The 16041-nt window shown below is 49.8% G+C and overlaps 1 protein-coding gene across 2 annotated transcripts in view; it reads left to right on the top strand.

The window, feature by feature from the left end:
- The window catches only part of LOC146869113 (E3 ubiquitin-protein ligase TRIM39-like), a 73888-nt gene that overhangs the window by 25537 nt on the left and 32310 nt on the right, over positions 1–16041 (top strand). For both annotated transcript variants that reach the window (XM_085609599.1, XM_085609739.1), the window contains one exon: positions 14652–14882. In XM_085609599.1, the coding sequence (XP_085465725.1) occupies positions 14652–14882 (231 nt within the window). The remainder of the gene's footprint in view (positions 1–14651; positions 14883–16041) is intronic.

The raw sequence follows: 16041 nt of genomic DNA, 5'->3' as shown, positions 1-16041 counted from the left end.
AAGAAGGGGCTGTGACCCCATGAAAATGTTCTTGTTTGTGGACTTGAATCTACCAGGGGCGTGCTGCTGCTGGGGCTCAGGGGAAGGCTTGCCTCCCTGGGCCCTGCCCTGCCCCTGGATGCCTGGAGGACTTGCCCCCCAACCCCCTAGCCCCCCCCCCCCCCTCTCCTTGCTGGGAGCTGTTTTGCTCCATTTTTTGATGCCTAGGACTTCTTGGACCTTTTTGGTTGCTTTTCCTTTACCAAGGCTTGTTACCGCCTGCCAAGTGCCCTGGGAGCGCTTTTTGAGCCTTTCCCATGAAAGGGGAGTGCCTGTGGGCTGAGCCGCGCGACGCTGCAGCCTTGGCTGAGGGAATCGCCATCGTAGGGATTCCTCCCCCCGCCCCCCCTCGTGAGCCTTGCGGATGCCCCGCTTACTTCGCTTTAATTATTTGCAGGTGCCCGCCCTGCGTCTTTGCGTGCCCCTTTTAATTGTTCCTTGCGGGTGCCCACCCCGCTTATGGCCGCTACTTATATTTTTAGGTGTTGCGGGTGCCCACCCCGCTATATTTCTTCAGGAAGAGGGAGCCTACCCCTCATTGTACCCGAGATTGCCGCCACCGCCCTGCCATGGCCGCCCCAGAAGTCAGGCAAGTCGGCCTGTGACGGGGGCGGGGCCGCGGCAGGACCGGAAGTTGTGCTGCGTCGGTGCGGGGCTCCCGTAAGCCGGGGCCCTGGTGTGGAGAGCGTGAGGGAGAACGGGAGCCCACCCCGCCTCCCAGAGAATGGAGGAGGAGCCCGGGGTCCCGGGGGTGGGGTGGGGCGTGGGTGAAGCAGGAAGGCGGCCGAAGCCGCCGATGGCAGCACGGGGCTCCCACGAGTGAAAGGGATCCCCGTGCCGCGAGAGGAGTGCTGCTGGTCCCGCCGCATCGAGAGGCCCGACCGGGGCCAACGGGAGAGGAGTCCCCCTGCGCCGGTGAGTTAGGGCTGGGCAGGGGACATGGGCAGTTCGCTCCCACTCCTTGGGGGAGCAAGGTTCGTTTAAAGCGCCATACGAGGCACCGAGTCAGAGCGACCCTGCATGTGCAGTGGGCCGCTCCAACAATTATACCTTCATTTCTGAGCCTGCGTGACTCCAAAGTGGCATTATTGTTCTAGAGCCCCGAGTGGCTCCAACGCTTGGGGATATATTCATTTACGGAGCCAGTGCGCTCCAGGGGGGCATAATTATTTCCAGAGCCTACGTGGCTCCCATGTTTGGCCCCATAATCCCCAGAGCCCCGTGTGGCTCCAACGAAGGGGGCATATCTGGGTTAAGGGCCAGAGGGGCCGTGTCCTTTCCCCAGTGCTTGGGGACATGCTGCTTTCCCGTGCCAGATGGCTTCCATGTTTTGCATAGCTGTTTCCAGGGCCATTGAAAGCCCATACCATGTTTTAACTCTCACAGCTGCCCAGCAAGTAGTGGGCAGCTGCACCGTTTAGGATTTTGCGCAGTGGCGCAATTGGGTCCTGCTGCTAGGCAGCGTGCCTTGACTTTGGGGACACAGGGCATTTGAGCCAAATTTTCTGAGATGGCCAGTTGGCCAGGGGGGGGGGGGATTGTTAGGTTTATAGGGCGCCAGGCCCTACTGTGATTCTTGGGTGCCAGGAAATGTAATCTATGTAGAATGATTTACGCACCTGTGTTATACCTCTAAATGTGTTTTATGATTGCGGTTGGTTCACATATGATGGTTTATGCTAGGGAGAGTTATTCCCTAATGTAGTTACGCTTAGGAGGTTAGGGTCTAATGTGTTTAAACTTGTGAGAGAATTGCATAATGTGTTTCTGCTGATGAGGTTGGCGTACAATGCGTTTGGCGCCTAATGTGATACTGTGCATAATGTGGTGTATGTTACAGGCTGATGCTAAGTACAGTGGTTACCAGTAGTTACTGGTTGTGTTCTCTGTTTATGATCAATTCTACATTTACTAAGTTCACTTTGTGATGGTACTGACAGTGGTCCAGTGGGCCCGGTCAGGTGTAAATAATCCCTTGTAAATATGACCTAGTGCCAGGTGGCACCCTGTATAATATGTGCTTACTATGCTAATGTGTTATGATAATACAAAGGCTATTTTTATATATAACCTTGTGTGGAGTTTCTTTTGTGGTGGGCCTGGGATGTTGATGCTGGGTGCGTGCACAAATGCTACACACATTGCCTCCAGGATAAGCCTGACTGCTCGTGCCAAGCTACCAAGGGGGTGAGCAGGGGTTATCTTTGGCGTGTAACTTCCTTACCCTGACTAGAGTGGTGGTTTCTGCCTGGCTTTGGCGCACGCCCTAGCCAGCCAGAAATCCCATTTCGAACATTGGTGATCAGCGGTGGTGTGGTAAATAATTTAATTACCGGGACTTAATTTGATACAGAAACATAATAAAATAGCTCAGTAAATAAGAGGCAGAATCCGTGGTATTAGAGGTTCGGAATGGGCTTTATTCCAATGGTCGATTATAATCGGTTGCTCCAAGTTCCATCACCACGAAGGTTCAGGAAGTGAAGTACATACATTATTGATAATTATTCATTTTTATACAATAGGCATTACAGTGAGGCCAATGCAAGAGGCGTAACAATTGATAGCAAAGATAACATTTCACATGCGTAGCTGAAGGAGGCGTAATTGGGTGTAACAAGGAAAACGTCATTGGTTATGATGTCACATATGGGTGGACCTATGAAATAATTTCGCAATGTCAGCAGAAATACTTGGCAGAGATGCGCGCGCAGCAGCATGACGTGTAATTGACGTGTAACTAGGGGGTGAAGGGGACTTGACATTTAGCTCTACATGTGGCGACAGAAGTCTGGAGGGTCAAGTCAACCTAATCCCAAATCATATCTAACATCCTATGTTTAAAGAACTAAGTTATCCAAAAGAGAGGTCTCTTCGAGTAGAATCTTATTCTATACTGACTATACTGACCATTAGTGCGTGTACAAGCGTCTAAGTGTCTACACTAGATGCGAGGGCGGAAATCTTCCATAGCAATAGGGCTATGAATTACTTGCATAAAGACAGAGAAGCCGGGCCTTTGCTCGGTAGCTGGAAGAATGTTTACTTAAACTACTAGACAGGAATGCATCGGGCAGGGAACAGAGCAGATAATTTCGAAGGTGAAATACAGTTTTTGGCAGGCAGCGGGCTGATGTCAGGCTTCGTGAGCCGCGCAGAGAATGAGACAAAGTTCATGGTCACAGATGCAGGCTCAGACTGGAGCTTTCAGAGGCAGAAGGCAAGAAGAGTTCGATGACAGAATCAGGGCCTACTTGCCTGGACTGTAAAATGGCATAAGTGAACCATATAAAGCCGGTGGCCTTTCATACTTAGGAATGGAATATCCGGCCTATTCATGGCGGATCTGACAGAGGACATGTTGACGGTGGACGCACACGTGTTTGCGTCTTCATAACTGGAACTGGAGGGAACATACATGTATTTGTGATTCATACATGGAACCGTTGGGGTCCAAGATAGGGGACATAACTGATCAGAAAAATCCATATTTCCACAGTGGGATTAGGACTTGCATTTGCGCAATACCACAGCGAGAACTGGCTGCACTACAAAACTCTGCATTTTTAGATAGTCACATGGAAAGGGATTATTGTGTCTAAGTTGTTTAAATGTCATTTCTTAGGAAAGGTCTTTTTCTTGTGCAGATTAGTATTATGGGGTTGGCCTATAGTGGTAGCCTAATTAGCATGGAGTAACTAGCTTGGGAGGGTAGATTATCCCCTAAGTGCAGTTTTTTTTTTCTCCGTTTTCTGGTATACCCAGGAGGGTGGGATCCAGTGGTGGCAGCGATTGGTAGGCCAGTGCAAGAAGTCCCATTCCCGGTTCCCAGAGTATGGTACCTGGTTTCCAGTTTGAGGTGCAGGTTGTGTTCAGGGGCAGTAGGATGCTGTCTCACCAGTATTGGGGGGGGGGGGGGAGGGAGTGTGGATGAATGTTGTGTTGCACTGGACGATTGAGTGTTAAATGGTGTTAAAAGGTTCTTCAGTCTGTTGTGTCAGAGAGAATCTCCCAGTAATTGTTTTCCGAAGTCGTACCAACACCTGGAGGGTGTAAATTCTTTGTGAGTCTTTGAAGCTTGTTTTCGGGAGTGTCTGTAGGCAGGCCTTCATCAGTTTTGGTGTCTAGCAGTGCCACTCCTAGGTGGAGGGTGCGGAGGTTCAGTTTAGAGGGGTGAAAGGGGAGTCCCCCCAGTGGGTACCAGTAGGTCAGGGGCCGGCCAGAAGGGCTGAGCCACCAGTGAGTGACCATGATTAAGCCACCACTTCTGTCCTGGGGCATCTTCACGCACTGTCAGAGGGACAGGAGGTCGTGACCTCTGCGCCAGGCAGACTGTCACACGACACGCTAGGGATGTGTCGCCCTCAGGAAGTCCTGGTTCGCCAAGCATCTGACCAAAGGGTACGTCCCTCGGTTGGGGAGCCAGTAGCTGGTGTTTCCGGATCTGGACGTGAGGGCAGCTGTAGTCCTGAGGGCAGGGGGGGGCTCATCTTAAGTGAAGAGACCCTGCTCTACAGTGGAAGGGGGTGCAGCGGGAGGGAGTCCTCGTCTCTGACCCCCGTGGATCCCAGGTGGTAGACCAGTTGGTGGAGAGAGGTCCTGGACTGGTGGGAGAGTTGTGTTCTGGTGGGTGCTTCCCTGGGAGGGTGCGGAACCCCAGAAGTAGAGGTAGGGTGGGGCATTCTTGCCCGTGACCTCTGGTCAGCCTCAGGGTGCGGACCCCAGGTTGGAGGATCAGTGGTAGTTTGAAACTACACTGAGGGAGAGTGGAGAATGGTTATTGTATACCGGGGGTTACTGCCCCCCACTCTGTGGTTTGGCATGGACCAGTGGTACCTGGGTGGTCTGGTCCTGGCCGTGGACAACTAGGGAGTACCAGTGGGGTAGCCTAGTTCGACCTGAAAAAATAAATTGTGTGTTTTTGTTGTTGTTATTGTTGTGTTTTATTAATTAGAGGAAACAACGTGAATTCAGAGTGGCATAGAACCGGAGGGTGTCCCCTGCAGTGAGGGCCCACGTCCATGTTTTCTCGCCTGAAGCAGGGAAGCCCATCAAGGGAATGTGAATCTACGCTTCACAACTCTCTTCTGGGGGTGTCCTGCTATGCGGGAGCCGGTGCCTCAGCCTCTCCTCCACCGTCCTGCCCTGCACGATCCGGTCTGCCTTTTTTTCCCACCCCTCTGCCCAGGGCCTTGTCCTGCAGACTGCTTTTCCTTCCTTGCCTTCAGTCTTGCTCCCTCCGTCACGGGAGGCCCGGTGGTTGAACTCCTGGGGGCGTAACATTTCCGCTTTCAGTAGTGCTGCTCTGCGCGCTTAACAAACTTCCCTCCGCCCTATGGGATTCCGCGGAGTTCCTTCTGTCTCGCATCTCCTACAAAGGTGCCCGTGCTGATCTGCGGCACCATGTACTGGATGGTCGGGAGTTAGCTGCATTTATTCTCCGTTCGGTCTTGGATGTCTCGGAATCTCTTGCCTGCGCTATGGCGAGTTCTGTAGCCCTCCGCCGCCATGCTTGGTTGCGGGATAGCGTCTTTCCAGAGAATATTCGGGAGCGTCTTGCCTACCTGCCTTTTGATGGGTTTCTTTTATTTAACACCCACGCGGACCCCGCTATTCAACGACTCCTTGCGGGGCTCCCTCCTCCTCCCCCTCCGTAAGCTTCGGCTTGTCGGTCCTCCGGTGTCTTATGGGAGGCGTTTATCCGACCATTCTCTTTGGGCCTAGTGTTTCGGTTGGCCCGTCTGAGTGCTGTGTGTGGCTTGGAATGCCTACAGGGTCCTTAAGTTGGCCCCTCTGTACTTTTGGATGCTGGTACAGCCCTTCAGCTGTTGTGACTTTTGGCTGTTAGTAAAGCCGTATAGGTCCTCAGGTTGGACCATCTGTGTTCTTTTTTTGGTTGATTGGTAAGCCGCCTGTGGTGATACCCACAGGTCTTTTATATTCTTGACCTCTGCTGCATGTTTCCCTAAGAGGTGTTCCCCTATTTTGTGTTCGGACGTGTCATACCCTAGGTGGGGTACTTGTTGGCTATTGAATAGCTCTGTCCTAAGCTGGGCGGGTGTGGATACCTTCTCGGGTTCCTCGCGTTTCCTGATGTCACTGTATACCGCTTGGTGTGGTCTGTCCTGCTCAGTATCCGGTGGTGTTTCTATCCTTCTTCTACAGGGCTTGCCGGTCGTACAATTTACCCTTTGTTCATGCGGGATATCTGCTTCTGTGCATTTTGCTTTTCCTCTTCAGCCTCTAGCTCGCCAGAGCGCCTGTTGTCATGCCGTCTACGGTGTTGTGTCTTGGTGTTTCCACCTTATTATCCAACATTTCGGCCTGGTCCTCTGCCTTGTGTTCCAGGGGGGCTCGGATATTCCTGGTGTTCTCCTGTGTTCTAGTTGCTGGCTTTGGGTCTGTACTATATATTTCTCGCTTCCCGGAGGTAGTTTTGTTCCCCTTCCCACCTCCCCCACCCGGCTGCGTCTTGGGGTGTTCTTCTCCTCTTTATCTTCTGGTCGGTCACGCTTCTCTTCATGGGCCAGGTTGTGCCACTGGGACGGTCCTTCTCTGAGACTTGTTCTGGGGTTCCCTTGCCTCTGTCTTTGTCTTGCGCTCGGCTTGTTCTGGGCACCCTACTTCATGGTATTTACCTGCTGCCTGCTGCGCATGCCTGGTTGTTATGGTCCACTTCCGTGGGCCTCTGCGTGTACCCGTGTGCTCCTGACCCTTGTTTGCTGGAGTTTTGTGCGACTGTGTCTTCCTTTTCACGTATGCGCTTATCGGCTGTGGGGCCGTTCCTGCCTTGTCCTCTGCCTCGGGGCTGATGCTCGTTCAGCTGTCCCCTTCGCTGTGTGTGTTCTCCTGAGGCGGGCTCTGCCTCCGTTCCACCTCTTCTCCTTGGATTTTGCGGGGGGTTCTTTTCTTCCTTTGGTGCTCTCTTGGTGCCACCTGTCTCTCTGGGTTTTCTGGCCGATGCCCTTTGCCCCTCGGGTAGGCTTGTGGTATCCTGGCCTTCCCTTCTCCTTGTTCTTACCACCTTCTGCTTGGTGGGGGCTGGGCGGTCCTTCCTGTCCCTCTGACACATCCCCTGTTGGGTCCTTGTGTTCTTCCAAGCTGGTGAGGTTCTCTCGGAGACCCTCCTCCCCTTTGGGTACGGCTAGGGTATCTAATCTACGTTCAGGAACCTGCGGCAAGTAGTCTCTATCAGATGTACAAGTTACTTACCTTTGGTAACGATGTATCTGGTAGAGACGATTCTAGACGCAGATTCCTTCACGTTCCGCCCTTCCTCCCTGTTCTGTGAGGACCTTTCAGCTTGGTCTTCTGCACTCGCCTCCCTCTGGGTGGCTTTGTCTTCTGCGGGTTCCCTCTTTCACTTCCTCCCTGGCTGGATGCTTTGTTCTGTTATTTGTTGCACTCCTTCCTTTCGGTAGGTTCATGTGTCCTTCTGCATCCCTCCACCCTGGTTCTTCCAGTGGGGGGCCTACTCCTAATCGTCTCCCCTTTTTCATTGCTTGGGGTTTCTGACTCCTCTGCAGTCCTCTAGGTTGGGGTCTCTTGGCTGTGTCTGAGCCCTTAGCTCTTTACTGGGGATACGATGCTCCTTGGTGTTGTCTTGGGGTACTTTGTCATTACTCATCTGTTCCTTACTTGTTGCTCTTCACTGTTATAGATTTTGGTTGCAGACTTTGACGTCTGCCACAACATTTTTCACATGTTTTTCTGCCTGCAGGGAGGATATCGCCTTCGCTTTGCGGGGTTGCTTCTCAGAGCGGTGCTCTGCTCTTTCCTTTCCGTGGCTTTCAGTAACGCAGTGCTTGGCACTGTCCCTGATGGTGCTGCTCCTCACCATTCGTTTCTTCCCTTTCTGTTTCACTAATTTTTTTCGCACACTGTTCCCATACTCTCAGTTTTGTTTGTGATGGCTCCGCGTTGTGGCGCGGAAAAGTTCTCCGAAGAAAACTGACGTCAGCGCGCCAGGGTGCGACTTATGTGACCTCGCTGTGGGGTTGGAGGGGGGGTGGCGGTGATCAGGGTAAAGCGAGTGAGTGATCCCCAGTTGTGGCGGTTGAGGTTGTTTGCCCCTGGTGTCCAGGGCTCGGTCCTACTGTAGCGAGATCGAGCAGTCAAGGGCTTCTCCGTGAGGTAGAGGACGGGGCAAGCACTCAGAACTCAACACATACAATAATATTCTGTCTAGCCCAGTCCTTATTTTTAATTAGAAAGAAAGACCTTGAAGTTCACAGAAAAATGAAATATCAAACCGTTCAATTAAGGTAAGATTACACGATTGCACTGCTCGATCTCCAGGATGGCGCAGCGCCCCCTCTGGCGCCCTCGTCCCTCTGAAGGAGTTTTAATGTCTATGGTCCATGGATGTCACATGGGTGCAGGCCTTATTCAAGCACAGGTACAGTTTGCTCTAGATCACCCAACCGGCTCCTATGATGATCCGTTCAGTCACTTTTGACTCCGAGTTCACGCAGACAAACTGCTCAGAGTGCAGGTTTCTCGCTGCCTCTTTGGTGGGGGTTATGGCATTGACGGGCATGCATGATATACCCGTTCCTTTAGCAGCAGCTTCAGTTGTGGGGACCTGTAGTGGCAGCCTCACTCGGGCAAGCCTGCTGGCGATAATCACTTCAGCAGGCCTGCACAGCGACGCTTGTCTTTGACAGGTGTGGCCCCCCAGGCCATTTGCAGACAAGTGCACGCTCATAGCCGTTGCCACCTCAGGGTAGGGTCTCAGTGAATGGCTGTCATTGACAGTTGCGATCTGCCAGGTCGGATTAGTGCTTCCACATCAAATGTTAATGACTGTTCATTTTGGGGCAGTTCTCCCTCGAATCGTTTGGCTCAGTCCATAATGGGAACTGCTCAGAGAGACTGGAAGACCCCATTCAACACCGATGGCTGCTCTCCAAATGGCAGTCCGCTTTCTCTGGGTGTCTTCCATGCTGGAAATGTCCTGGGCTTCTCTCCATGGCAGGCTGTAGTGCCTGACACTCTTTCCCATTCTCACCAGGCTGGCTTCTAGGTGCTAAGCACTTTAGATCTCCTATCAGACTTCATGTTATGTCCCCTCACCTCTGGGAGACTGTCTGTTAGGCAGACTCCATCCATGGTCACACAGCAGTCCTTCGAGTACTTTGTATAGCATTCCTTGGTCAAGAAGACCTTGATATTTGAACAAAAGTGTGTGTGTGGGGGGAGTGGTTGAGTCTGACTTTTATTGTACTCATTTTACAGAGAGGAGGTGCAGATCCGCTCTCCAAGGCTTTGGAACCGGTTTGGTTTGATTCTCTTGGCGTTTTCTGGCTGTCTCTCAGACGCAGCCTTTGCACAAGGCGATGACACTTGCAGGAGGATGCATTGATGCTGCCTTCAGCAGGAGCGTCCAAAACGGGAGCACCCGGAAGTGCGAGATCTCTCCACCTGGCTGTCACCAGCCGTCCTGAAGCAGGAATGAGGGACCGACAAAAAGGCAGGATGTGCCCAAAATTCTCTTTTCCTAACAAACTGCTGTCATCCATCAATCGTACCATCTACTAAAGGGCAGTGCTTGGAAAGGACTAATTAGCAACCCTCTGCTAATAAGGATTTCACTGCATTTTGACGGGTTGCCATGTCTACATACTCACTTTAGTGTCTGGGTCTTCACCATCCGGCTGCAGGAATTCAGTCCATACACTTCCATTGGCAAGCTGTAACCGCCCTCCACCGTGTGCTGTGCTAAAACAGGAGCCATCCTCAATGGACCCCACTATCCCAGATCTCAAACCCCCACCACAAAGAGTTGTATTTCCACACATGTGCTACACATCCGCAGTACCTACATGCACTGGCCAGGCACACGGAAGGTTAGTGCAAGGGCCTGGGATTCGCATCAAAGCTGAACTTACCAGTAGACTTCACGCTCATCTGACACAGAAAAAAGGTCTGGTCACAACTAATGAATCAGAACTTGGTAAGCTGCCCGCACCACTTTAGGTGGGGTAACTCAGGACATGGAAAGTAGTGCCATCTCAGTTATGAGGGTACACTCTGTCCTCCGGGTCCCACAACAGATTCTGAGCTTTTCGTTGTCAGGGGCAGGACTAGGCCTTTGTGCACATCTTATATTAGCATGATTACCTGTCCACACAAGTTCAGATCAGTTTCACATGCAGTCAGACACTCAGTGTAGGGGTACACACCTGTTTACCATTCTGGAGACATACCCTACAATACAGTTCATTGACTACCATCTGTGCTGTTGCCCTGGCACAGGGCATACGTTACCCAATCCCGTTCTGTGACGCAGAGGGTAGATGTCTCACATTGTCAACAGGTCCCCAAAAATAGGAGCCCTGTCCTGATGAAGACCCCTACAGAGGTCCACAGAGGGTAGAAACACACTGTATTGACCACACAGAGGAGGACTATAAATTCAAATTAGGAATGATGTAAGGAAACCCCTTTCATAGTCAATCAGTGAAGCGTATCTAACCCATGCCGTCGCTTTTGAAAAGCAACATTGATCAGCCCGATCTCAAAGGAGGACTTTCCTTTAACTTTGGCAATTTACAGGTTCCTGCAATATATGAAATTCAAAAAATGTTACATAATCATGGTGGTGATAAAAGATACGTTTTTTCTTGTTAATCGCATAAACTCACATACCTGCACCGCTCCACTAATGATCTCTCTTTACTCTTGATAGTTCAGTGTAGCTACAGTGAATGCATGGAGTGAGTTACTTTAGTGCACAAGACAAGTGCCTATAACAAACCATAACCAACGACACTGCAATACCCACTGATCTTGGGTTCCGGGCAGTTTGCGGCCTGGTGAAAGTGCATCAATGTGTCGACGGGTAGTAAGTGCTATATAAATGTAATTATAATTACACTTGTGTTACAATTCTATATGCAACATATATGCCAATGATATTCCAAATGTAGTTCAGAAGCTGCACATTAGATTTGCCATGGGGTATGACTTTAAATATCTTTAAAATAATTCATGCAAATGTGTTTTTAGCCAAGAGAGCATGACTGATGCTTGTCTCTCTAGAAATGTAATCCATGCTAAATTATTGGCACTAGCAGTCCACTCTCCTGCACGTCTTCTTTTGGTCACTACTTTGCACGAGAGACATTCCTCACTTATTTGCATTTATGATACCGCGGCAGACCTGGCTCTTCTCCTGAGCCTTTGACTGAACTTCACACATTTGCAACCACCAGGCAGCTAAAGTGTTTTCCCATATGTTGCAAATACACCTTTACAATATAATAAAAAAATATATGAACCTCAGTCCCTCTTGGGCTTCAGGAAGCTATACCATTACAGTTTCACACAACACATGAACAATTACCTTATTAGGACTGCTGACACAGCACAAGACCACAACCGTCGATCAAGTAGAGCGATGAATGCAACCCTCTTTCAGGACTGGTGACACACTACAGAACACAGCACTATTAGAAATGGGGGTCTCTAGGTGGCAGAGGTACCTTTGACCAAATAGGGACCCTTGCTTCTAGTCAGGGTAAGAGGCTACACTTCTAAAATAACCCCTGCTCACCCACTTGGTAGCTTGGCATGAGCAGACAGGCTGATCTCAGAGGCAGTGTGTAAAGCGTTTGTGAACACATGCAGTAATACAGTGAAAACACTACAAATGGGCACCACACCAGTTTAGAAAAATAAGTAATCTTTACTAGACTTAACACTAGACCAAACACAAATCCACAATACTGTAATACAAATAAGTCTTTAAAATGGTAGAAATAGCTTAGTTCACTTTAGATTGTAAATGTAACACTTTACTCTCACAGTACCTGGGATGCGTAACCCAAAACAAACAAAAGGGTCGCAGGGAAGGTGATGCGCCGTTCTTACACTTAGGGGAGTGGATGCGTCCGTTCCTTACTGCTGCACAGGGGAGTTGAGGCTCGCTTCCTTACTGTGTGGGGAGTTGAAATGCCGGTTTCTTACTGCGATGCGATGACGCTCCGGTGCGATGTGACAAAATGGCGTCTTGGTTACGGTGCGACAACGTAGATGCAATGCGTGCACCCCCGACGGCCGTGCGGCGACACAATGAACTTCTGAGCCGCTACAGGCCCTGCAACACGCTTCTTCGGCGATGCTGCTGCTGCGGCGGCGACACGCTTCTCTAAGCTGAGTCGCGCTTCCAGCTCCCAGCGACACGCAGTCTCTTAAAAGGCCCAGCACAACAGCAGGCACTTCAATTCCCAGCAAGGGAATTCAGGGGGGGGGGCTGCTGGTGAAGTCTGGTATCACTGACTTCAGGCAGGAGGCAAGCACAGTTCAAGCCCTTGGAAATTCTTCTTCAAGATGATGAAAGCACACCTAGTCCTTTTTCTCCATTCTTTGGCTTTGAAGCAACCACTGCAGGCCAACCCCCAAACAGCACACAGCCCAGGGGTAGTCTCCTCCTTCAGTTTCTCTGGTTCTTCTCCTCAGCAAAGGGTCATCTTGGTTCCCAGAAGTGATCTAAAGTTCTGGGATCTGGGTCCCCCTTTTTAAACACACAAATCCTTTGTCTCTGAAGCCAGAGAGTGTCTGTGCCTAGTCCAAACCAATTCTGGGTACATTCTGCCAGTGCACAACTTCTTCCTTTGTCAGTGTGGGCCAGGGTCATCAGACTCACCACAGGAGGTGGAGCCAGCAGTGTGGAAGGCAGGCACAGCCCTATTCAGGCCCAGGTGCTACTCCTCCCACCCCTCCCAAAGCAGATAGGGTGAGTCAGCACAAGGCTGAATAGACCTATCTCCTGGAGCCCCTGTCACTCCCAAACCAGACATGGAATACACAACCTAGCAGAGGCAGGCTTGGATGGTTGGGCAAGAAAATTCCTACTTTCTAAAAGTGGTATTTTCAAACACCGAATGTTAAAACCAACTTCACTGAAAGATGTATTTTATCATTCTGAGCTCAGGCATACTAAACTCGAATTTCTGCCTAGTTCCCTGAGTCAGTTAGGATTATAAGATGTTATAATCAAACTGCCCATTCTGGCCTATGGGAACAGGTAGCCTTGCAATGGTGAAAAACGAAATTGGCTGTAATTCACTATCAGGACATGCCACACACATCAGGGCATGTCCTACCTCTTACATAGAATGCACCCTGCCCATGGGGGTACCTTGGGCCTACCTTAGGGGTGACTAACATGTAGAAAAGGGAAGTGTTGAACATTGCAAGCACTCGCCCCCAGTCAACTGATCTGGGTTTAATCCATCACCATTCTTTAGCTCACCAGCAGCATTTGATTTACAGGCCCTGGGCACACGCGGTGCACTGTACTAGGGTCTTTACTAGGGTAAACCAAATAAGCCAGTCATGGAGTCACTAATCCATTACAATACTTTACAATAGGGAGCACTTTCACTTTGGCACTGAATAGCAGTGGCAAAGTGCCCAAAGCATCTAGACCAGCAAAAACACAGGAGGCAGCAGCAAAAAATGGAAGGGAGACCCACGCCAATGGTTCCAGGTCTAACAATCACTGTAAGAAATGGTCACACATTAGAGGAGCACAACCCTCTACCAGAATATGAGTGACACGTCCCAGGAGCACAACCCTCCACCTGTACACTAGTGGCACAGCACAGGAGCACAACCCTCTACCTGTGTACTAGTGGCACAGCACAGGAGCACAACCCTCTACCTGTGTACTAGTGGCACAGCACAGGAGCACAACCCTCTACCAGTATACGAGTGACACGTCACAGGAGCACAACCCTTCACCTGTGTACTAGTATAATCCTCCACCAGGAGTGACACATACTTGACCCCGCAGTATTTGAGTCCAGCTCTTCATGGTGATGCCAGGGAGACCTACCTCTCGCAACAGCTGAAACCCTCCTATTCCTGCTGGGGTGACGTACCGGACCTTAAAACTCACACTCTCCTAGGATACGACGAGATATCTAACCAACCTCCAAGCCCATCATCTATAGGAATTTGTGAACTACCTGCAGAAACTGGTGCAGGAACTGATATATCTGGTAATTCTCCATTGCACAGCAGAATACTTCTATTTCCAGTATAATGTTAAGTGTGAAATTACCCACCTCATCACCCTAAATGAGGGACAGAGTAGGTTAATGTCACAATGTCTTCTGCACATCCAGTGTTGTGGACACAAAGGGTGTTTCCCAGCCACTCCAAACTCCTGTCTTCCATCCCAAGTGCTGAAACTTCCTGGCTCCACCTCATGTACATGCTCGCATGTCTGTCACGCTCACTCACACTTGCATTCAGCTAGTCTGTCCACTCCGTCTGACTCTGGGTCTTTGACTGTCTCTTCCTGCAGTGGCTTCTCTCCCTTGTACTTTCTCCATGGATCAAACTTCCTTGCAGCTTTACAACGTTTGACATCTCTGGTTTGTGAGGTGTCTGTGGGGAGAGCGCAGGAGTTTGAGAAGGATATAAGATGGCAGAAGGAAAGGTACTTGACGAGACTATTGTTCAGGAATGAGAAAAAGCATGCTAGTGTTCTGATATTTGAATGGACCTGAGCCCTCCCCCTCAAAAACTCTCACCCTAAGGACTGCAGTGCTTGTACGAGGCTTCATAATATCTAACCAGCTCTTCTTTGCTTCTGACAGGGCAAGCTAATTACCGAGAAGCGGAAACTTGACTCTGAGTTTGAAAAACTGCGGCAGCTGCTGAAAGAGAATGAGCAAAGACTGCACATGAGACTGGAGAAGATGGAGAAGAAAATCACCCTGGTAGAAAATGCAAATCTCACCAAATTGTCCAATCAAATCACGTCACTCAATGCCCTGATAACGGAGATAGAAAACAAATGTGAGGAGCCAGCGCGGGAACTCCTGAAGGTGAGATCTATTTTGATAAATTCAAGGATGAGAAGAAATATTCCTACTTTGTGTGCAGCGTTAAGTGTGTAAGAGTAACCCATGTGATCTCCTAACAGTGTCAATGAACAGTGACCCCATGCACTCCGACACCTGCGCACAACATACAGATGGGCGTTATTTACACTGCCCCCTTTTGTCCTGTGATCTGCAATATACAACAGGAGAATTTGCAGTGGCTTCCTACTGTGTCTAATACATGTCAATAGCCCATTGTTATATTTGCCTCCCATGTTATATGGGTTAAGTTGCCCTTCAACACCACTGTATCCCCCTCAATCTGTCCCCGTGGTTTGTCCCTGACTTTGGAACGCTGAGCCAGCGGTGATTAACGGCATTTGGTTGGATCATTGCCGGCAGATGTTACGGTCTAGTGGAGAACTTTGGTGTTGATGATTCAATAACCTGGTTGAAGACGGCAGATCCCAGTGTCTTTAATCACACCCATCTCAATATGAAGACTAGTTATATTTTATATTTATCTATTTTTGGGGTGATTAGGGAAGTTGCAACACTGCAAGCAATTCCAGTGACCGCAATTAACAGATGGAGACCAAGGAACAAAATGTAAAATAAAAAAAATTAAAATAGATAACCTAATGAGAGACAAAATCTGAGCGAATGGGTGAAGAAACCACTGTTGTATATTTCCTAGGTAGCCCATTGTTGTTTTCCCTTTGTTAGCCTAGTTCTGCACGTCGTACGCCACTTTGCTTTGCCCACGTTACCAAGTATCGCGTTTTGTTTTTTGCAATGTTGTATTTCTGCACATAGTCAGCACATATTTTTGCACATAGTCAGCACATATTTTTGTGTTTTTGTTCTTTTTCTGGGATTTAGTTGGAAACGCATAGACGAGGTCAAACAAAAACTCTCCTTGTTAGTCTCAGTGGCCGGACAGTATTACAAGACACAATAGAGAAATCCAGCTGTTGTTTCTAGTACACGCAGGTTTTAATATGTAACTCAGGACATAAGGTTGAAAACACAGACACGAGAACAGGTCCTGGGACGAGACTGCACTGCCTGGGATGTAGAACAACCGTCTATGTATGCTAGGGTATGGGGTCTGCCACTGAGCCCAGAAATCTAAAACCACTCCGCTTCGTAGTGTGGGGGC

Source organism: Triturus cristatus, chromosome 1_1 (genome assembly GCF_964204655.1).
Source record: "Triturus cristatus chromosome 1_1, aTriCri1.1, whole genome shotgun sequence".
Classification (NCBI taxonomy): Eukaryota; Metazoa; Chordata; class Amphibia; order Caudata; family Salamandridae; genus Triturus; species Triturus cristatus.
Note: the sequence above shows the minus strand (reverse complement) of the source record. Positions and strands in the feature narration are given on the sequence as shown.